Here is a 23,947-nt window from a genome sequence, read left to right on the forward strand (position 1 = left end):
AAGACAAACAGAACTGTTGTAGATAATTTTCCTAGAACACATCTATCTTTTCTTATCGTACTTATGAAAGCAGTAAACGAAAGGCAATGTGATAAACAGCAAGCTTGAAGAGCCAGCGCATTCAGCTACTGCTTTGCCTGAAACAGAGAAGACAGACCTTTGTGACACCACAGTCTGGTAATGTCAAATGAAAGCATTTGGGAGAGTAGCTGATGATCTTACCTGGCGAGCACTGAGGTTATATCACTCTTAAATCTTATTTTTTTCCAGGAGTGACTTTTAACAAAGTTGGGACAAAGCTTCTAAACAAAACGATTCAATCTTAAATCATCACATAATAATAGCCTAGGAGAAGGCTCTAGAAGTTGTCCTGAGGCTGTACATAAAGCCCGCTGAATGAATCACAGCTCCTGTAGATTTTGCCAGTGCATGAAAAACATGAGCTATTGCTTCTTCCGTCAAATAGCTGTTCTGACCTGAGCTGAAACTTGGTTTATACTTTGTCTTCTGCTTCCTCCAGTCTGCATCTCAGTGTGCTGTAAACTGCAATAATTGTGAAGTGCTCTGTTTTTAATTACCCAGCGTTGCCCCTGGGACTGCTTCTTATCCACTATCTTGACATGTTAAATTCAGGTTTTCCAAAATGGTTAGAAATACTTTTAGAGAGCCAAGTATTTTCCTTCCAAATGGGTATAAAAGTGAATGATTATATAGTTAAGTATACAATAATAACTCAAAAGAATAAGTTTTAAAAGAAAGAAACATATGGTAGGAACCTACTCCCTGCTAGTCATACCAAGAAATAGTCTCCTGTGAATAGTTTTAAATCAATCTTAGAGCCTTTTAATAAAGGCTACTAGTGTATGCATTCGTTGTTGTTGAACTCGAACTCGGTAATTTGATATTTAGAGTGATTGACTCAATTGAGAAATTGAAAGGCCATCTGGACAGCTGTATAAAAATACTTGTGTGAGGAAAATGGAATCAGCCACTATGTTTTGTTTTAAATGTACTTATATTTTATTTCTTTATAAATTCAGTCTTGAACATAGATTGTTTTATGGTAGGCTGTATACATTTGGCAGTTGGTATTTGCATATATTTCAATCGTACTTCGCTCACCTTTTGAGGAAAAAAAACATGTTATAGTTATCCTAAAGAAGGTAAGAGCCGCTGAGATTGAAGTTGTTCTCATTTCCCTGGTAGGTTATTGTAACATTGATGGATTTATGTAATAGATTGGAGGTTTTGAGTTCCCCATATTGCTAAATAAAACACTTAACAATATCTTAATACACCAATCCAAGAACCCCAAAGAATAATAAATCAGAATGTATCCTGTCGTATGAAGTATTTGTTACTAACAGGCCTACACCCAATATATCTAGGAGAGGAGAAAAAACAGTTACTATAAGATTATGATGTAGGCAAAAGTTTTAATGGAGAATAAATAATATGTTGTTATTTATATCACTTATCTAGGCAATGCTTGCAGGAAAGCTATAAAGTATTATTAATATCGTATATTTTTAAGATGTTTAGAAACAGAAAGATTTGCTATTAATTGTATATCTCAAAAAAGTGTAACATCTTCAGGTCTGTGTTGTAAGAACGATACTTTCAGCCCCGTTAAATGTAAAATAAAGACTTCCAGCGTAAACCTCGAAACTGATGCTTTAGAATAAAAAATATGAATTCTTGGTCTTTAATCATACCTGCAAGTCCTTTTTCCATGAAGATTGTAACAGAGTGTAGCAAGGAAGGCCACTGTGAATAAATGCTTTCAGGGAAGAATGAGTCAAGATACCTAATTCCCCACCCCCAGCTTTCTGACATTGTTTTTGCCAGTCTCACTGGAGAACAAAAAGAAAGAATGAACTTCTGAGGAATACTAATCTTTATTGAGTGGAGGAAGAAATATTAGTTTCTCAAATCTAGCATTTTCTCTAGAAGCAACAGAATAGAATAATGAATTGTGAAAGAATTAAGTTCCACATTATTGCTATACAAAATCTAGTTATACACAAATGATGAACTGAACCTATGAATGATCCATGGTGTCTGATATGTGAAGGAAAGAACTATAGGCTAAGGTACTGTCAGGTGTTCTAAGTGCTTCTGGCACTATTATAGCTGTGCTATGAAGTATCTGGTCATTGTAGTCCATTAGGTAGCTTCCAAACTGAAACCATTTATTTATTTCATAAGATGTTATAAATAACCTTCGATTTTTTTCAAGGGGTCATAACTACCAATGCAAAAAATGCAACATGCATAATTTAGGATCACTTGATGTATTAATTCTTGGGGGAAAAGTACTTTCAAAATGAAGATGGGGGTGGGCACAGAGAATCACAAAGCAATCAGCCAAAATCCCTGCTGGCCTGTATCTTTTAGGGGATGGACACCTTAACTTCAGTTGTCTGACTGGCATGGTATGTCTGATGGTTAGCAAAAGATCACTCCTTCCTGACTGATTTGTAAAGGCAGAGATCTTAGACTTAAGCATTCACAGGAGGAAAATATAATTAAGATCTAGATCATGTGAAGTGAGTTAAGAACTGGGGAGACCTGGAGAAAAGCAAAGGCATTTTGAGGGGGAAAAAAAATTAAAATAAATTACCAGGAAAGCATTTTTATTTTGTAAGAGGAAGATCTAGTCTTACAATGATAATCTGTCCACAGATATCACTTTTTCCAAGATACCAGGTCTTGATCAGCTGAAATAAAAGTTGTTTTCAAAATTACCTCTGTCATGGGCAGAGCTAATGTGCCTCAGTTCAGTTAGGAGCTTTTAAAGCATCAGAATATCAAAAAACATTGTTTATGTGAGGCACTGGGTGTCATTTCCAAGGCCTTACTTGGTCTGAATGGACACTACCTATTGGGACTCCTGGATTGTGACTGGTCTCTGCTTCTAGGTTCTTGAGAGAAGTGTGGATAAGGTCCAAGAAACTTGAAAGCTCTCAAGACATATTTTTATTTTAAATACTCTCTTGTGGCACTCTAGATCAAATGCTGTCACCTTTAAGTGTTGTTCTTAGACTTTTCTTTGCTTACACATCTGTAGTTCATGGCTAGATGACCTGCACTAAGCCGGGTCCGTTTGAGTGAGAAGAATAAAATCTGTGACTGTGCCACAGATTCTGCAGATCAGATGTGTTAATAATCATTATGTGTTTTACAGAAGTATTGAAACTGTATTTACTGATACCTGTAAGTTGACTCAAATGCATTGCTCAGACTGCAAGAGCATTTTATATCCTTTTACAGATAATTTACACAAGTAATATAAAATGCTTAACCATATCTCTGGGTAGTCCCAGCACTTTTCTTGTTTGGGAAAAATAAGGAGAATATTGGTGGGATAGGCATTTTTCAGAACTGATCTTTCAGGGGCTGTTTTAATGATCAGAAAGTGGTGACTCTGCACAGAAGTTGCAATCTTTGGTGACTAACCTTTATACAACTGGAGATTCTGGTCTGACATTTTAATAGTTGCACCATTAAGGGGAATCCTCCTTAAATACAGTTTTCAGGTTCTTAGCAGCCAGAGACAAGGTCTTGTAAAGCTGTAATAAAATGGAAACACAGGTTGAAACACATTTAGAATGGCTTCAAAACTGTAAGGCTAAAGTAGGTGCCAACAGAGACAGAAAAGCTATTGGCAAGCAGGATGGGAAAAGTACCAAGAGATGACGTGTTTTCCCCAGATTTAGGGGGAAAATGTTTGATCTGATATTGATACTGATTGATACTTTGTCTTGTAATTCATGAAGATGGCAGAAAATTGAGAGCTCCTAACAGGACAGCAAGGGCTGGAAAGCAGAAAAAGATGCTGCTTGTGTGTCTCACCTTATTAAGCTTTCTTCTGTACCAGAGGCACTAAGATGAGTTTTGGATAGCTGTATGGGAGCCTTTCTGCCCAGCTTACAGCCCATAAGCTGTCAGTCTTTTGGAAGGGCATGACAGTTAACAGACAGCAAAAGGGAGAAAGGAAACATCAAAGTGGGTATTGAAAGATTAAAAATAATAGTAAGCAAAGGGTGATAGAAAAGGGAAAAAGAATTGAGAATGAAAAATGGAAATGGGAAGGACATTAGTTGGCTGTGTCAGAATATGGGGGAAGAAACACAAGGACTAGATGTTCAAATACTGATCCATCCCTACTGGGGGAAAAATGATTGTCTGTGGATGTAGAAACTTCAATATCAAACACTGATGTCAAAACTGAGGAAGACAGCCGTGGGATGTATAAATTACTGTGCTTTTGCTAACTGTTGACTGTTACCTAAAGTTACTGAAAAGCAAAGATTAGAGAGAATAGAGATTTTAAATAGTCACTCAGGTAAAGTTGTATTTATGGTCGAATGCTAGTATTTCATCTACAAAATCTTAATCCAAGAGGTAAAACATTAATTTGACTCAAAGCAAACAACAAAGAAAACTGTCAACTGCTGAAAAAAGTTATTTCAATAGATTTATTTGGTCATGTCTTTATTGCACTTTCAAATTTGAGTTGAGAATTTTTAGTAAATAAGTCAGAATATTGCAGTGAGGGTGCTGAGAGGAGCATTTACAAAGAAAGGAAGGTCTTTTCTCCAATTATGATCTCTCAAAATGGGATGTTAAATGAACTTCAGGCTTTGTCAAGAAATTTTTCTGTATTTGCATACAAAATGTGGACATTTCAGAATGAAAAAGTTTTTTTCAACAAATCAAAACAGGTTGAAGTCATGCCTGTGATGTCACTATAGATGCAGTATTAATTACAATATTTCAGCTCAATTTCTGCCAGTTTATTTTATTAAAAAAATTACCATACTGACATTTAAGATAATTTTTACTTGAAAGTGTCCTTAAAACTATTTTGTGACTTCCCATACAAGCATTCCTGTTTAAGCCTTTTGAAACATCATTTCTAGGTAAGTCTGTAAGCTGACTTTTGGCATGACTGACTACTGCTTTGTAGTGGTGTGAGGAGCATTGTGATGTAGTTTCTTTGGTGGGACTGTATTCAGCCTGCCCATCTCTGCTGTAGTCCAAGACACTTAAATATACTCTAAACATCAGATCATTCTTTTTGTTCCATTATGCACTGTGCTATGGCACAAGCATACTGAAGATGCACTGAGGGTGTAAGACACCGAATGCAGTTGTGTTCTTACTGGTCAGTTTTGCTGCGGGTGTGATGGGTGTGGAGCAACATACATCCTTACGCACAAGACTCTGTATTTGCATTTATGAACAAGACCTGTTGCTTCTAATAGCAATTTAACACTTCACTGCTTTGGGTGGTGAGCTCCTGGAAATCAGGAAACGGCAGGGAAATCCTCACTGAAACATGGAATTAAAAGGAGTAATACCCCACAAGATACACTGATTGTTTTAGCATTGGGACCTACCGATGTTGTCAGTTCAGTGAATGTATTTTGCATTTTGGGATCAATGTAGGTGACACAACTGGAAAACTGTGGTAATGGAGAAAGGGAAATTCTTGGGGTGGCACGTGGTAGCCCAGAAGTAAGTGCAAGCTAAATGACTAACTGGTGTCACCTCAATCATGTTTCCTCTGCATTTTGACAAGTATTTATCATGACTGATCTAATCATCCTGAAATGCCTATCCTGTTTTGCTTCTTGAGACATTTGAACAGTATCTGAATGCTGGTTTTTTGTTGGTGGCTTGTCTGTTGGGTTTTTTTGTTTATGTTTTAAACAGAGGCCATCCCTACTTCCATGACAGCCCTCCCTCTCTTGATAACACCTGCTACCGGTGACAGTTCTGCCCTCACTGGCAGTTTTTGTGTTGGGCTGGCTGTGGCAGCTCAGCAGCTCTGGTATTTTGTGCAAGGGAGCTGAAGGGAGAAAGTGCAGACAAAAGTTGAAGAGAAGTGAGGAACTCTGAAAACTACAGTTCCAAGTGTTTTTGGAGTCTGTACGATTACGGAGAAAATTACTTGTAACATTTCTTACTGCTGGATCTTGACAGTGTTACTTCGTTACTGATTTTAACAGTGAAACCTGAAATTTCAGCTTATCTTGCACTGAGGTACAGAAGTGCCTTAAGTTTATGCACTGCAATAATTGCTTCAGTCCAGCAGAAAATTAAATACTGCAAATGCCTATTGTTCAGTCCTGGAATTTCTTGTAGACAGGTGTATGCCTCCCTTTTTATATAGTCCTTTCAGGACTGTAGGAAGGGCATTCCCTGTGAGAGGGATTCCTTAGTTTTGGGAAGTACACTAAACTTACACCTTTGTGGATGTAATACGTGAAATTCAAGCAATACTTTACAACTGCATTTTCCTGCGATATAGTTGGAAATGGTCGGGACAGCTGATTTCTCACCCTGAGTATTACAAAGTGCCATACCACCCTTGTCTCCCTGAAGTCTGACTGCAAATGAGAGATACCAATAAGATGGCTGAGGTGTTGTGCTACAAGATTCCTAGGACACATTACAGATTCCTAGGGATCGCTAACACTTAATTGGTTCTAATGAGCTGTGAACAGCACTGTACATAATAGTGTCAGTGATTGCTTTCCATCACCCTGACACACACTCTGTAATCATTTTCAACAGGCTCTTCTGTCCAGTTCAACTCAGTGGAAGGTCTGTCGCATGTTCTTCAGTTCCGTGAGATAGTAATGGTACGTAAAGAGGAGTTTCTACCATGCTCTGTAATGGAAAAGCACTGGAATTTCTACAAAGGATGTGAAGATTTTGGATTCTAAAGACTTCCTGAGTGCTAACATTTTTTTCTTTATAATCGTTTAAAAGTAAACATGTGAGCTTCTAGAACCAAGGGCTTTGTTACTGTCATTTTGATAAGTCATTTGCCCAGCACTTGAAATGGACTGAAAGACTGAGCAGATGAGGAACAGGGGAGTACTTCGTAGCAGGTGAAGTTAACTGTCAATATTGAATTTTGTGCTGTAAGATTAAGAAATGGGGAAGTAGATGAGGGCTGTTACACATTGGTGCTCATTGTGAATTATATTCTAGGTTAATAACATTGTATGAAATTCCACTGATTTCCGTGGCTGCCCATGCTTGATGGGGCTGCACAGAACGAGGTGGGTATCAACATTGATAGTCACTTCCCACCCCTAACCTGGAACTGCTCTGCCTGAGCATGTGCTGTCAGAAAGGCTGCATGTTTGTGTAGTAAAATAAGCTGTTAGGTGAAAAATCAAGATGGGCAGCTTTGAAAATCACCAGCAGCTTTGCTTTATGTGCTGTGGATATATACAAACATTTGAGAAGGGGGCAGGTGCTGGGAGAGGTTAAAAGAGGGAAATTTGTCATTGGAAGTGCTCGGGGGAAATTTCATTCATGTTCCAGCCAAGTCTTTCTGATGGGCAGAAAATGTGCTGGCATATGGCAGGAAATACAGTTAGCCTGTCAGCAGAACACAAATTTTTCCATCTAACAACATCTTAGATATTCACCCCGATCTCTGGACAATTTCTGTTTGTTTTAATTTTACAATGTGTGAATCTGCCTTGGTAGCATATTTAGAACACATCTGACTGTCACTCAGTCATATCTGTATTCAAATGGCATTCTTGCTCTTTCATTTTCTGGATTAGAAGAAGAGATGAAATAATAGCATGTGCTACTCCTGACTGCAGCGAATGGGATGAGAAATACATCCTGTTGATACGTAACGGCCTCAGCTAGCTGTTTGGAGTGCAAAGAGCTGTTCTGCAGAGATCTGATTAGTGTCTTAAATGGAAGTTGTTCTGTGGAGGAGAGTGGGGTCTGATGTGCAGAGAGCTAATGCTGTGCCCCAGTATGCATGAGCGATCACAGCCTGATGGGCTGTACAGCTAAAGAAATACAACTACCTGGAAATCGAAAAAGTTAAAAGCTACTGAGTGACAGGTATTTTGTAAAGGTTGCTTTCCCACACAGGAAGACAGCAGTGTGGTCTCACAAGCTGCAGCAGCAGAACAAACCTGAAGGCCTATTTGTTTAAAGGAAATGTTCATTCAAATACTACACTTTGACTGACAAGTGAAAGCCTTTTGGTTGTTAAAATGACTACTGAGTTACTTACATGTTTGACATTTTTTTCTTTGTTACAAGATGTCTAATAAAGTTAATGTATAAAAACTGGGAAGATTTGACAGTGCTTCTAGTCCATTTTGTTAATATGATTACATGGCCTAAGGCAATCCTAAGAAACAGTGACAAAAATCTGATTGATTCAAGCTGGGCAAAGAGGTAAAAGTGCCAAGCGTTACTTGAAAACCACTGTCTCTTACTGACGCTATATGTAAAAGTAAACTACCATATTTTTTTTCAATGTTTATATTGTATAGAAGAATCTTGAGAAAGGTGTTAGCTTGACAACGTATGTTTTAGTATGACTAACAAATGGAGGATTCTGCTTCCCAAACCTTTGAAATGAAATTTCCCTGTTCTTCCTACTGGAATCTTTGTCTTAAAGATCCATAAAGAGATGGCAAAAAGCTATACTATATACAGTATATATATAGCTATATACAAAGCAGGGTGTTCTGCTTTCTCTGTTTAAATTTATGCTTTCGAATTGTACTTTTGCATGAAAACATAAGCCATTATCACAGCTATTAGGGATCCTAATTGCAGCACAGTAATAAACCTTCTGCTCACAAGCTGCAAACAGCAACAGTTGGCCCTCCCAACCCCTCCTGCTTCTTTTGTGATGCAGTTCTTTTGTTTAGTAAACCCCTTCTCAACTCCTAGGCTGTGAGTTGGAACATAATTTTGTGTGGTGCAGGCTAAAGTAAAAAGGACATAAAATGCAAAGAATACAAAACCCCTGGCATTCTGCCTGCTGTTAATATTCAGATGGGGTATCAGAGGAGAAAGAGATGATGCAGAGAACAAAAGCCACAAATTTAGATTAATATTTCCACAGACGTATTTATTTATTTATTGGTGAGGTGGAGTTAAAAAAAATCAATGGGAAGATTAATACCAGTGAGGAAGAATGTGAGGCACAAAAAAAAGAGTGAGTGTGAGCAGAAAGATAAGCAGCTGGGAGACAGACAAGGCAACACAAAGATCCATAGATTTTAATGCCAGCAGGGATCAACGTGATAAGCTGACCTTCTGAATTACACAGGCCAGAGGTTATGCAAAGGTGTAAGAAAGGGAGACAGGGGAAAGAGAGAAAAAAAAAGAAAGGCAAAGATGCGGATAGAGCTAAATTCACTCTAGGCAGAGGATCAGCACAAAACATTGCACTTTCTTGCCATACAAAGCTGAGCTATAACTAGCAAGAGCAGTTAAAGCAAGAGAAACATGGGAACGAAGGCCAGCTTTGGGAAGGTGTTTAAAGTACTGTAAGGCACAAACACATCTTGGATTTTTGGTGGTGGAAGTGCGGCTAAGGGGGGTGGGGGGGGTGGTGGCAGAAGTGATACCAGAGTGATGTTGCTATAGGAATTTGGATAAATTCTTGGAGCTGTTGCAGTTGACAACTGTTTTGTAATTATGACAGAGAGGGAAAAACTTTTCTTCTGGTTTTCAAGCCTTAATGTTAACTGGAGAAAAACACCCTGTTTAAATTATCAAGAGAATGAACAGCTGTGTACGCGAGATTCAGGCCCTTTTTCTGGTCACCAGTGGTAAAGTAACCAGTCAGGTGGGAAATGATACAGATGAACTAGAATGTTAATTATTCAGGTTTTGGCCATATCAAGAAAAGTGGCTTAAACATGACACAGTAAGGGAGTAAAACCTTTTGAAGATGCCACAGGATTCGAATAACTTTTTCATATCTAGATGGTGTTTTGCATATTTTTTGTTGTTGTTTGTGTGTCGCGGGGGTAGGTGGGTGTTGTTGCTAGAGCTCGGCTTTGTCTCTGGCAGAGTTTTACCGCTCACACCGACACGATTACAGCAGAGTAACCCGCAGGTGAGTTGTCGGGCAGCTGTGTCCTTTTGATTTGACTTACCTTTCTGTGGAAAGAGCACAGGCACACGGTTACATCTAACTCGGTTACGGTGGCTTAAGCAATTAGCAGCCTCCGGGCGAGCTGTCACAGCTGTGCCCAGCTGCAGGGTCTCCGCTGGGGGACAGGCGGACGCGCCCGGCCCCGGCAGCGTCTTCCGAGTTGCCGCTGAACCCGTGCAGCAGGCGCGCCGGTCCGCGCCGAGCCGAGCCGCTCCGCCGGGCCTGGGGACACCAGCGGCTGCCCGGGAGCCCCGGGGGACACGCGGTACTCCAGTGCCACGGCGGGTTATCCACCGTCAGCAGAGGACCGCAGCTCACCCGTCCGGAACGGCGCCCACCGCAGCTGGCCCGGGGCCGCCGCACACCGGCCCCCTCCACGTCCGCGCATCCGCCCCCGGGGACGGGACCCCGGGCTCCTCGCCCTCCCCCGGGCCGACGGCACCGGTGCCCAGCCCGGCCCTGTCTCGTCGCCCCCCGGGCGGGCTCCCTCCTGGCCGCGGCGTTCGCCACGCCGGGACGCAGAGCCCGCTCCCCCCTCGGCCGCCCCGCCTGTCCGGGGCCAGCAGCGGGGCCGCTCCGCGCCGCGCCGCGCCGGCGGGAGGGCAGCGGGGAGAGGACGGGCTGTCGGAGCCCAGGTGCCCTCCCCTGGGAAGGGGCGGCCGCCGCCGCGCTGCCGGGATCCCCGCCGCTGCTCCCGCCTCCCCCTCCTGCCCGCCAGGTTGCGGGGCGGGCGGCGGCCCCTCCTTTTTCCTCCACGTCACGGGGTGGGGGTGCGGGTGCGCCCCCGCCATCGCCGCACGCGCGCCCGCGAGCCGCCGAGCGCGCCCCGCCCGGGACAGCCACGCACCGGTGAGTGCGCGGCGGCGGGCACGGCCCGGGACGGCGGCGGCTGGGCACGGCACGGCGCGGCGCGGCGCGGCTCCGCCCCACCGGCCCGGGAGCAGGGCCCTAACTTTTTGCGCGGAGCGGCGCGCTGGTGCCGCAGCTGCCTCGACCTCCTGCCGGCAGCTCCGCCGCAGGCGCAAACTTGGAGGCTGAGCAGCGGCGGCGGAGTTCGGGGAGAGATGGGGAGGGGGAGGAGGAGGAGGAGGAGGAGGAGGGGGAGGGGGAAGGGGAAGGGGAAGGGGAAGGGGCGGCAGCTGCGCGGCTCCGCGGGGGCGCAGCTGGGCGGCGGGGCGGGCGGGCCGGGCAGGGCGCGGCGCTGGCGACGGCCGCCGGAGGGGGAAGGGGCCGGGGCCGGGGCCGGCGGGGGCTGCCGGGGAGCTCCGGTGGGAGAGCGCCGTGCGGCTGCGGGGTTAGTTACGGGGGTTTCCGCCTCGCGAGCTGGAGCAGCTCTGAGGTGCGGGCGCACACCTGCCCGCAGCCGGTGCGCCCCGCTGCCGCAGCCGCGGAAGCTGCTCTTGAGAAGGAACAGTTACCACCAGCTTAACGTGCGGTTTGGTAGCAGGCGCCGGGTCTGTTGTGGTGTTGGCTGAAGTCGCTTCGTGTTTTGTCTCTCCGTAAACTGCTAAACCCGTGTGTATTAGTCTGTGGCCGTGTTTAATTTGCCAAGTGCATTTACTTGTTTCTGTAGTATGGAAAGAGGCTCTTTTTTCTCTTTTTTCCTTGTGAGGAAACAAGAAGTAACAGAACAACAAGGATCAATCGGAAATTCCCTCGAGGAGAGACGGTAGCAGCTTCTTTCTCGTTGTGGGGTGAATAGACTTACTGGTACCAGAGTAAAGCTTGTAGAAAGGAGAAGTTAAGGGGAGCTTCTCTTGAGGTTAACTCGTCCCCTGTGTCCCACCTGTGGATCTGCTTCACTGAACATCCTCAGACTTCATCCAAAGATCTAGTCAGTCAACCATCCCATTTCATTTTGAGTTAGCCAAATTGCCTTAATAGGATATTTGCTTAAAATAAATATTCCTTAAAATAAATGAACTTCCTTAATAGTAATCTGTTTACATTTGATAGCCTGGGAGAGAAACAGCTGAGGGGTAGATATGATAGATAAACTTGCAAGTGGAGTGGAGGCGGTGAACAGGAAGTTCACCTTCTCTTGGAAGGCAAAAAATTGAAAACAAGTAAGAGAAAGCGGCTTTTTACGCAATACTCAGGTCAGCTGTGGAGTGTTTTGTGCCCTCCTCCGCCCACCCGGTCTACTGGATGTTAGAAAAGTTATGTGTGTTCAAAAGCATCTGGATGGAAGAAATTGAAATTTCATAAGAAGTAGAAAGTTGTAACCCCTGGGTTTGGAAACTGCTGAGCTGTAAGGGAACGGAAAGAACATGTGGAGAAAATGTTGCAGAGTACTTGTTCTCCTTCTGCTCTTCCTCTTCTTTTCAAGCATCTGCTTTTGGGTATTCTGAGACAACATCCTGGGCTGGATGGGCCCTATATGGATGTGATGTGCCTGTTGTTCCATGCATGTAGGTTTTCTGAGAGGGTCATAGGGAAGTGAAATGTTACACTTGTGCTCCTGTGGTTTTTGGTCTTATGTATCTGATAGTGATGGATTTTGGTCCAGTTCTTGTGTATTTTTCTGTAACCTGCCCAGCTGTAAAGGCATTTAAAGATCACCAACATTCCTGGATAATGCTTTTTGACTCATGATTCATATAAATGAGCAGCTCTTAAGGACTACAACTTTTTGAAAAGCAGTGATGGTGATAAGGGATACATTCAGGTTTGAATTGCATGTGTTGGTGCAACCCTTGTGCTGGGATTACACTGGGGATGCAGGAAAGGGGACCAGACACTGAAAACAGTTTATAGGTTGTGGATGATAATCTGTACTGTGTGTGCTATTTTCTGGCCTAATATGTGTGAATTATTCTCATCAGTCAAGAGGCTGACTGTGATCATCTCAAAAATGCCTTGATGGCTGAGACTAGATCTTTGAAATTCATCAGAAGTAGTCCGGGTGAGCTGGGAAGAATTTACCAAAGGTAAAATTAGAAAAGCACAAAGGGCCAAAGCTATGGGCTATATCATTAGGTATAAAGAAACCAGCAAGTGCTCATGTTTAGGGTTCAGGGAAGCCTGGAAAATGTTGAAATGTCAGTTGAGAACAAACAGGTAATTGTTGATCATGTGGATCTTGTCAGCCTGGCAGCTGTTTAGCCTGGCCAGATATGGTTGAGCGCCTCAGCGGGTGTCCGCAGTCTACAGAATGATTGCAAGAAGCCTTATGTCCGCTAACAGGACAGAAACAGAGCATTCTCAGGCTCCAGCAGAAAGATTTCAGGAAAGGGTGATGCAGGGATTTTGGAAACATGTTGTTGGTCAGAGCTAGGAGTGGAGCACCAGAGAGGTGCTGATGTACCTGCTTGGCTGTTAGTCTTGGTTACTGTGTTCTTACACAACAAAGTGATTTCAAGTAGGAAGTGGGTAAGTAGTGTGGGCTGTCCTGATACATGCTGATGATGCAAGTTTGGTCTCACTAACAGATGATGCTTAAATGGACTCTAGAAGGAGCTTATGGTGTTTGCGTAGCTGTTACAGCTACGGAAAGGTGGCAGGAGTCATACAGTGACTCCAGCTTTTGAGGTCTCCCAGGAGATATCGATAAGGGAACTAAGAGACACAGCAGATGAGTCACAAAAAGCTCATTTCTGCCACATAAACTGCAGGGTGCTGAATCCAGCAGGGGAGATAAGTTTTGTGTGACTGTCAGCAAGTCAAGCCTCATCAGACCTCTTGCTGAAAAACTTAAAAGCGAAGAAAGCTTCGCTAAGATTTACAGTGTGACCAAGTGCGATATGTAGGTCCCTCTGCTTGGAGCACAAGAGGGGGAACTGTGGAGAAAGAGTTCTTTAATCTCATCTTGCCCAGACAGATGCATCATTAAGCAGAAGACAGGGTGCCTACCAGCCTGACCGAGACCCACACATCTTTGTACTCCGTCGTACGTTGTTGAATTGCAATGTGGCTTGTGTGGTGCACCAGGAAGATAGCTGCTGGCCCGGGCAGCATTCCCTGGTGCTAATCAAAGACCGTTTTCTTTGGGATTGATACTGCAAAGCACAGTTGGCCTGTGTGCATTTTTGTGGTGCATCATTGTTTGATGTCGTGTGTGTCGTTCTGCATGCTTGCTTTGCAGGCAAGGACAAGTCAGCACCCTGAATCTTATGCAACAGGTGTACAGCTGTCGGCAGACCTTTTCCAATTTTGCATGTGCTGGGTGCTTTTGTCTCACAGAAATTCCCATAATCTGTATTTCTGTATTCTTAACCATTGCCCACTGTACTGCCCCCATCACGCTGAAAAGGGGTAACGTTGACCCAGGTACTGTCATGCCACATTGCGTCTTATGCACACAGGGAGCACCAGATACTAAGTGGGAAATTTGGAAGCTGTTCTGGCTGTATGCAGTAGCTATGCTGGGCCCATTGAACTAAGGCAGGGCTGCAGGATCCCATGGGTCTGTGGCACCCAGACCTCTCTTTGAAGCTTATGAGATTCAGCCTGCCCCTGCCACGCTGGAGAGCAGAGCACAAATAATAAGCTCCATAGTACAGGGCTGTGCAATTTATACATCCATGTGAGTTGGAAGGCTGATGTTGAAGAGGAGGCAGGTGTACACAATACTTTTGTCAAAGTGTGGATGGAGAGGAGGAGAATGTTACATATGCCTTAGGAATACAGCTGATGTGCTTTCCTTGAGGGAAGATAGCTGTGGTATTTGGTTTTGGTACATGCAAATTGTACAATGTTTAGTTCCTCAAATTTCTTTGTAACCATCACACACACAAAGCTTAGGTATAATAGCCCAAAAATATATTTCTTGCCATGTGAGGTACGTGGTATACCATATGAGGTACTTACGTATAAGTGAACTTGCAGTGCAGATCGTCATGTCTAAACAGTTTCAGAAAGTGTCACTAGGACTGTGGGGGGTCACAGCAGCAGACCAAACTTCTAGCCTTGGCTGGGTGCCGGTGCTATCTTATCTGTGGAAAGAGCAAGGCCTCCAAGACCGGGAGTCTCAGTATGTGAAGTACCGGGCAAGTCTTGAATTTTTAGAGACTCATCGCATCTGGGTACTTTCCTGTCTTTCCCCATGTCCCCTTCACCCTGTCATAGATGGAAATGAGATGGCTTTAATATGGCCTGTTCTTTTTATGGTGGTACTCTTCAACATATTCTTGGCACTTAAAAATGCTATGTGAGTAAACAGAAATATATGCTTATTATACAGATAATGGCTTCCATAGCTTATCAGACAAAGCCTCCATACTCACCATTTTTCAGCTAACACTTCACACTTTTCTTTCATAATCTGTGCAAGCAATAATGCCATCCCTGCTACTTCTGTACATCCGACTTCATACGCGCTTGAAACAGCAATAAAGGTGAAGGCTGTGGGCACCGGCAGGATGGAGCGGACACCAGGACTTTCTTCAACTACCGAGCCAGCTGTGCCCGTGTTGGTCTTCTGGGTCAGAGCATCCTAAAGAGCTTTGCAAGGGGAGGAGACCACAGCAAAGTCCAGGAGGTAGGTCTGCAGCTCTCCTTAAGATAAACTTGCTGATGTGACAAGCTGTGACTTTGGTCACAAAGACTTTAACATGGAGGGAACTGACCTGAAAGGGGTGATTTGCAGCAGGGGCTCACAGACGAGGGTCTGCAGGCGGCTCTGTGGCTCGGTGGAGAGATGAAGGAAATGGAGAAATATTTTGAGCTGTTAACTGGAGCTTTTCTGAAGCATGGTGCAGTTTATCCTGCCTCCATGCCTAACAGGAAACTTCCACCCTCTTTCACAGTGCTATTCTGTGCCAATGTACACAAGTTCTGGCCCTTTGGGCCCAGGTTTTATGTTATGTGGTAGTTTGGGGGTAAAGGTTAACCCTCTCTCCACTGTAGTAGTATTACTTTACACTCCATATGAGTTGGAACGAAGCTGTTAAACTCTAGATTGCCCCAAATTAGAAGTAAACTGTATTTAGTGGGATTTGTGGGTTTTTTTCTTTAAATAATTAGTTGGGGGTTTTTTTGGTCTTGGTTCCTGCCTTTATGGTGCGTTGAGCCCTTGGTAGACATGGATAATCTCATCTATTAGAAGTCAGGGAATTTAAATACTCAATGTATAAGCAATCAGGCTTGAGAATTTCCGTGGCTGACTATCCCTGGGCTTTCTAAACACTTTCTTGCTTTAACAGGGCTGCAAATCCTCTGACTGGCAGGACAGAATGTACCAAGGGATTTGTTGATAGATTTTTCTTTTCAGGCCTCCACCTGAACAACTTCCATCAAAAATTGTAAGGCAGTTCAGGTTAGCTGGGGATGCAGAGGAGCCAGGTTCACTTCCCTCTTGGGCTGCTGTCTTCTTGCATGACCCTGCAGAAGTCACTTGCCTCTTTCCCTGGCTGGGGAGCAGAGACACAGACTTTCTTTGCCTCGGCATATCTCTGGGATGTGGACATGCAAGAATTAATATTAGATATTTTAGTGCAATTATGGGGATTGCTGACGTACTGGAGGAAAATAGAAAAGAGCATCCAGCCTTTTCTAAAGAACACACAGAGAATTGGGACTGAGTGGCAGAAAGAGAAGCAAAACAACTTACTGTCAGCGCAACAGGTTGTGTTAGGAAACACAGATCTGTGTGTCCCATGTGATGAAGAGTCCTCAGGCTTATCATTGGGAAAAAATCATATGTGATACCCATAATTGCCAAATCTTTGCTGAACCTGTGTTTCCCATGTAGGTGGTGAGAAGCTGTCTTTCATCTTCCGGAAGCACAAAACAGGCAGTAGTAAACTGTAGATTTTTGTTGTTTTTCTTTGGGGCACTGTATTGTTTTAAGTCTTCAGGGTCTTAAAATTGACAGGCTTATTGTTTAATTAGACTTGGATCTAAAAGTAATGGCATATTTTTCCACATCTTGCAATTAAAGGACCATGAGACAGCATATAAGTAATTCTAGTTAGTTAGCTCTTTAGCTGACCTTTATTTAGAGGAAATCTATGTACTAGATTCAGGTAGGCCAAAACAAGGGGTTGAGCTGTGTGGAATGAGGCTGGTCATGGGCACCACTATGTTAGAGGGGCATAAGCTGAGGCTCTAGTGCAGGGAGAGTGTGTGGAAAACAAGGCAAACTCAATATAATCAGCTGATCTAGACTTAATGGCAGTGTAAGGTATCCTACAGAAGCTCTGTGATCCCTACCTACAGAATCCCTACCAATACCTCTGCAATCCCTATCAACAGATAATTTTGCAATGTGAATAATCAGCTAGCAGAAGTAAACGCTAGCATGTGAATAAAATTAACTTTCCTACCTAGCAGCATTGAGTAATCAAGTAGAGTTAAGAGCTTAATTCAAACTGAGAGTTTAAAAAAAATAAATATTGCTTAGCAAAGCATGTCATTACTTTTCTCCTTCCTCAGCTGCCCAGGAATATCTTCCCCTCTACCTTCCCCAGAGACCCATCAAATGACTTGATTTGTATAGAGTAGAGGGGAAACCAGAAGGAGCTAACTGCGTCTGTCTGCCTGCAGAGCTGGTTGTGCAAACAACTCGACCAAGCCTGATTTGCTGCCTGAGCAGGTGTGTATTAAGCAAACAGATACTTTATCAGGGAGGTCTCCCAAAGTGTTTTTGCCTGGAGGAGAGGGAATTGTTCCCGTAGTTCCTGCTATTATATGTTAATGGTGTTGGTTGCTGAAATACACTGACCTGGTTTCCAAGGAAAGGTATAGACCAGGGGTCCTCAAACTACAGCCCACAGGCCGGATACAGCCCCCCAGGGTCCTCAATCCGGCCCCCGGTATTTACAGACCCACCACCACCACCCACCCACCCCTCCGGGGGTTGGGGGGGGGAACCAAGCAGCCGCAGATGACTGCCTGCCACTGCATCCGCGCACCGGCCCCCTGGTTAAACAGTTTGAGGACCCCTGGTCTAGACACTGGGTTTGCCTCAGATGCCTCTGAGGAATGGGAGGGTAACAAGTCAGAGAAAGCACCTGTTTTGCTGCTCTGTTTGAGGTTGGTGGGTTTTTTGGTGGTATTATTGCTAATGCTACCTACATGAAAGCACTTACCCTCCTTGATCCCTCTGTCCATTCTCCTCTTTCATCATTTCCCAGCCTCTGTTCTGCTGCTCCTATTCTTCTCAGCACCCATTCCCTTTTTATTTTTTTCACCTGAGTGTTAAGCAAGGAGCCTGCTGTGTGTTGGCAGAAGGGCTTCTGCATGTGAGAGAGAACAACATAGTGGGATAGGAGCACTCCTGCTCCCTTGTGTCTGCTCTCTCTGTTTCCTCTCCTTCCACAGACTTGCATTCGGGCTTGGCCTTTTCACTTAACTCTTGCTCTGTGGCAAGCACAAAAGCAGGTTGCCCCATGACAGCATTCATAGTGAGTACTTTAGATTCTGTATTTCAGATCCACCAAGAAGAGAGCGTTGCCTACTCACAGCCTGAATTTTCCAAGAATTCCTATTCTGGTAGCAGACATGTCTTGCCACTCCACACTCTCTGTTAACCACTCCCAAGCTGATGTGACAAGTGAAGGTGGTTTCCCCCACCTGGCTGGCTGGCATGACACCAGAAATAATTTGTGGCATTTTTAGTCATGGGCTTCTGTGATGGATAATGCTGAGTAGAAAAGAAGTAGTATAAATTCTATAAGGCTACATGTTAAGGGAGCTCTTGGCTTTTGTTTTTCTGTAGCTCAGTATGGTTGGTAGTTGATCTTGGACTTTTGCTTACCTACTGGACAGGTCCTTCAGGAAGGACTGGCAGAGTGCTCCTCAGGGAAGTAGTGATGCATTGGTTGTTGCAGGCAGAAATGAGCTTCCTTAGGTAGCCCTGCCTGTGTGTCCCACTGCTGAACCTGTTGCTTTCATGCTGTCTGGAGTGCCTTTCCCTCTCCATGGGGCCAGCCTGCTCTGAGCAGAGATTCTTCCAGCCTCCCTGGACAAAGGCCAAGCTTCAAAGCAGGATTTTCATCCTTCTGCCTGCTGGGAGGCTTCTGGTGCATCTTGGCCCCACCAGGCTCTGGCCTTACTGTGGTGGACCCAGGTGGTTCATGACAGCTCTACCCAGTGGGCAGCATCCAGGGAGCTGGTGGGCGCTGTAGACCCACCTGGCAGTTTCTGTCTTTAATGACTGTGGTGCTTCTGGTTTATGGAGCACAGGCTATGCCAGAAAAGACACGATGAGGAAAAGGAACAAAGTGCTGGGGAGTTGCAAAATTCCTTGTAGTCTCAAAGTGGTTGATGAGCTGTTAATAAATCAGTGTGATCTGAATACAGACAAACTGGGAACACCTCTGCAGTGCATAGGAAAGGTTGGAAGAAGACCACAGAGTTTTAATGAGGCCAATGACACATTTGCCCTTTTTGGACCAATTAAAGCAAATTCTTATTGGGGTACTTTTTGGTTACAAATAGTCCCTGTCAAAAGTAGCTTGTCTGAGCCTTCACTGTTTTTCATGGTTGAGTTTGCCCCATGGGAGTTTTTGTTAGGTGGGGAGGAGAAAAGAGTGGATGTTAAAATGTAAATACCCACAGATCTTTGACTTCTGAGTAAAAGAAAAATTACCTTGCATAATGCAGCTGTTGCTTTAAAGGAACAGCTTTTAGGAAACTGCTTTATTCCCAAGAAGGCTATTTTCAATAGACCTAGATGAGTCACTTATGAAATAGGAGGAGAAGCTTCTGGAAGGGCTGGATCTGCTTCTTCAGTGCTGGGGGGAGTCTGCTATCTTTTTTGCCACAAGACAGTCAGTTTTTATATTTTCTGATTTGTACTGCTGATACAGGGATGCAAGAGGTGCTTGACTGTGTGGATGCGTGCAGAGCAAGAGGAACGTGAGAGTTTGTAATTTGTTCCTGCTGAGAGTGAAGGGAGCTTGCGATGTGCAAGAATGACATTGGCATCACTGAGCTGCATAGTCTGGGAGGTGCTGTTGTTCCGGGTACATGGGGTTTATGGAAACAGCAGAAATGTTAGCATGGGGAGCAGCAGTAAAGCCCTGGGCTCTCTCAGGAACCAGAGCTCTCCATATGTAAATCATTAGGGTCTTAGTAAAGTGGAAACACTCCTTCAGAAGAAGCAGCGTGAGCCCGAAGCCTGCCAGTTTCTCTGTGCTGCTGAAGGGAACTTGTCTTTTTCTGGGTTGCTCAAATCTCTCTAACCCTTTGTAGAAGGGCAGCCTCAAAGAGGGCTGAAGCTGCTGTATATCCGCCATACCCTGGTGGGTGTAAGCCACTGGAGGTCAGCCAGAGTGGGAGCTTGGTTCTTGGGGCTGTCTCAGGCTTGTGCTGACCGGAGCATCTTCCAAGCTGCCTTTTATCCATCACTCCTGAGTACTGCTCTGGGGTGGAGGGGTTGCTGAGCTGTTACTGGCAGAGGATCAGGGTCAGGTGCAATGCTGCTATCCCCAGAACACTTTACACCAGGGGTGCACCAAGGCTGTGCTGTTGGAAGCAGAGCAGGCAGAGGTTGCAGTGCTGGTGCAAAAGCTGGGTTCTTGTCCTGGTTCCAGTTTGTTGGGCAGTGACTTTCCTAGGGGTGCCTCATCCAGCCCATCCTGCAGCCTGTGCTCTGGGATGAATTAATGGTCCTTTGCAGTGCCTTATATCTTTCAACCAGCTGTGGATGGACCTCAGATGCTTAGACAAACACTGGGGCAAGATGAGCCTCATATGCGTGTCCAGAATACAGAACAGGTTCTCTACTGGTTTTATTCAAGGCCAAATTCAGAAGCACTCTGGGTAATTTAACCACATGGAGTTCTTCTCCCTGGCGTAAAATGTTTCTCAATGTTGTGGGACAACCTCAAACAGTCCAGTGGAAATGTCCCTGCCCATGGAGGGGAGGTTGGACTAGATGACCTTTAACAGTCCTTTCCAACCCAAACCAGTCTACGATTCTATGAGATAATGCATGATGGAGTGGTGCTTTAAACATGCTTTTACTTTGAAGGAATGGATGTACACCGTGTGAAAACATGTTAAAATGTTATTCCCAAGAAGTTGATTTGTGTGCTCACAGGAAGCTCTTCAGACCAGAAATTTGGACCACCACATCTCATAATGTACAGACTCAGCTGGTTAATAACTGACTGTTCTGTTCCTCCTCCAACATACAGCATCAGCAGCTTCCGTTTTTCTTTCAAGGGAGGTGGGCACAACTTCTCCCCTCTCCTCTTTGTGTATGTGTGGTCTATTTTCCTCCAGGGAAGAGGTGTTGGGTCAGTAGGAGGTATCCTATGCTACTGCAGATATGCAATTCGCCAGCTGAACTGTGACGATTTATTTGTCTGCATAGCACTGTGAAGATGCAACAGTTTAAAAGGTCTGCTTTTGCAGTGATATGGTAAATCCAGTGAAACTTTGGGTAGGTGCACTCAGAGCTAATTTAATCATAGAATCGAATCATAGAATGGTTTGGTTGGAAGGGACCTTACAGATAATCTAGTTCTGCCCCCCCCCCCCCCCCCCCCCCCCCATGGGCAGGGACACCTTCCACTAGATCAGGTTGCTGAAAGCCCCGTCCAGCCTGACCTTGGACACTTCTGGAGTGTGTGTGTCCCCAGCCTTTCTGGGCAACCTGTTCCAGTGCCTCACCACTCTCACAGTAAAGAATTTCTTCCTAATACCTAATCTAAATCTACCCTTTTTCCGTTTAAAACCATTGCCCCTTGTCCTGTTGCAACAGACCCTACTAAAAAGTCTGTTCCCATCTTTCTTACGAGCCCCTTTTAAATATTGAAAGGCCACTATGAGGTCTTCCTGGAGCCTTCTCTTCTCCAGGCTGAACAACGACAACTGTCTCTGCCTGCCCTCATAGAAGAGGCATCCCTCTGATCATCTTCATGGCCTTCCTCTGGACTTTTTCCAAAAGGACCATGTCCAGAGCTGAACACAATGCGCCAGGTGGGATATCACCAGAGCGGAGTAGAGGGGCAGAATCACCTCCCTTGTTCTGCTGGCCATGCTGCTTTTGATGCAGCCCAGGATTTGGTTGGCTTTCTGGGCTGCAAGCCCACATTGTTGGGCCTTTTTGCTCACCAGCATGCCCAAATACATCTCCTCAGCGCTGCTCTCAATCTGTTCTCTACCCAGCCTGTATTGATACTGGGACTTGCCCCAACCCAGGTGCAGAACCTTGTATTTGGCCTTGTTGAATTTCATGAGGTTCACACGGGCCTCCCTCTCAAGCCTGTCAAGGTCCCTCTGGATGTCCCCCCTTCCCTCCAGCATGTCAACAGCACCACTCAGCTTGGTGTCTTTGGCAAACTTGCTGAGGGTGCACTCGATTCCACTGTCTGTCACCAACAAAGCTGTTGAGCAGCACTGGTCCCACTATGGACCTGTGAGGAACAGCACGCATCACTGGTCTCCACTTGGATGTTGAGCCGTTGACCACAACTCTTTGATTGCGGCCATCCACCTTACCCACTGAGTAATCCACCCACTAAATCCATGTCTCTTCATGTCTCTTTAAATCTAGCTTACACTGATTGGTGCTGTTTCCACAGCATCCTAGATGTACGATATAATGGAGCTATAAATAATACAAATTAAATAATATAGGAGAGTTACAATTCATTCACTTGCAATGACCTTGCTACCTCTTTGATAGTGCATAGTGGCCTCAGCCAGTGTGTGTAGATCAGAATGCAACAAAAATTACACTGTTTCAGGTGAAACTGCAGAAGAGCTTTTTAGGCAGGCAGGTCATCACTCCCTCTTGGGCTCTGCTTTGGAGGCCAGGATTGCCATTTGCTACTTCTTACAAATTTTTACAGAAGATAATGTTTATATTATGAGAAATGCAAATGAAGAAGCAAACTGCTCTAATCCAGCTTAATTTTGACAAACCACAGAAGCTAAACTGCAAAACAAGCCAAAACATGGATTGCTGCCATCTCTGATACTTTGTTCCTGTTCAAAACTGAATCTCTTTTAGAACTTTTTTTAGTTCAGTTTAAGTGAAAAAATCCTGAAATAGGAAATGTTTCTTTTGAATTTGAAAGAACTGTTGAAAGACAATGCACATGTTTTTTGTGAGTGCCAGTGAAATGCAAAAGCACCTGTTCGTTCACATGGCTAACTGAGCGGGGCGGGGGATGTTCAGGGGTTTCTGGACAGGTTGCATCTGGTGTTATCAGCACAGCTGACCCTTGCTTAATCCTTCTCAGGGATTGCCTTTTAAATTTCAGTATCTCAGAAGGCATACTAGATCCTTGCTGTCAATCAGAAGAGCTGCAATTAATGCCTGTGGTTTGTGAGTGGAAGATTTTAGCTGGACCGCTCCCCAGCCACCATGCTGTGCTCCCACCTGAAGCTTGAGTGGGGAGAGGATTTCTTCCTCTGCTCAACAGCTTCACCCGTTTTCATTTCGTCATTGAGTTCTGGGCGGTGTGTGTGGCCTTATGAATAAAGAAAACTTCGACACAGCAATCTTTGCAGCTGAGGGCGTGATCTTTGAGTGGCTAAGTCAGTGCTTGGGGGATAGATGCTTTGCTTTTGTCCATCTTCTCTGAATGCCAGTGGCAGTTGTGAAGGGAGAGCCACTGCCCAGATTTTTATAACCTTTTTTTGTGTATTGCATTACGGTGCTAGCAACCAGCAGATTTCTCCAATGGAAATCTTCAAATGAATTGCCGTGGATTAAACTTTGATGTGACAAATTGATAATGTGTCTGTTAATCAGACTGATACAAATGTGGGTGTTTGTTCTTGACCAACACGGAGAGGGTAGAATCTGGGAGGTTTAACAAAAGTGTGGTGCAGAGAGAAAAGAGGATTACCCTGGGAGCCAGGGTTCATGAAAGGCTTGTATAACTTGGGGAGAATCTGGACAAAGTCCTGTGCCTGGTCAAGACCCGGGGCACCTGCCTTCCTTGAGTGCTTGGCCATGCAAACTCACCCCCATTCTTGTCTGCAGGAGTCAGGGTGACTCCTGGAGGGATGGGCTGAGGAAAGGCAGGCATGGAAGAAAATCACCAGCTAGTGGCTGTGCCCTCGTACAGAATCCTGTCCTGTCTCCCTCTC

The 23,947-nt window shown here is 44.7% G+C and overlaps 2 protein-coding genes across 5 annotated transcripts in view; both read left to right on the forward strand.

Annotated features, from left to right (window-relative positions):
• ANKRD31 (ankyrin repeat domain 31) overlaps window positions 1–8,128 on the forward strand; it is a 75,357-nt gene extending 67,229 nt beyond the window's left edge. For both annotated transcript variants that reach the window (XM_055698439.1, XM_055698440.1), the window contains exon 25: window positions 6,586–8,128. In XM_055698439.1, coding sequence (XP_055554414.1) covers window positions 6,586–6,737 — 152 coding nt within the window. In that variant the 3' untranslated portion in view covers window positions 6,738–8,128. The remainder of the gene's footprint in view (window positions 1–6,585) is intronic.
• Window positions 8,129–10,673: 2,545 nt separating this feature from the next.
• Window positions 10,674–23,947, forward strand: part of GCNT4 (glucosaminyl (N-acetyl) transferase 4) — a 68,353-nt gene continuing 55,079 nt past the window's right edge. For all 3 annotated transcript variants that reach the window (XR_008730155.1, XM_055698441.1, XM_055698442.1), the window contains exon 1: window positions 10,674–10,801. The gene's annotated coding sequence lies outside the window, so the exon portion shown is untranslated. The remainder of the gene's footprint in view (window positions 10,802–23,947) is intronic.

Source organism: Falco cherrug, chromosome Z (genome assembly GCF_023634085.1).
Source record: "Falco cherrug isolate bFalChe1 chromosome Z, bFalChe1.pri, whole genome shotgun sequence".
NCBI lineage: Eukaryota > Metazoa > Chordata > Aves > Falconiformes > Falconidae > Falco > Falco cherrug.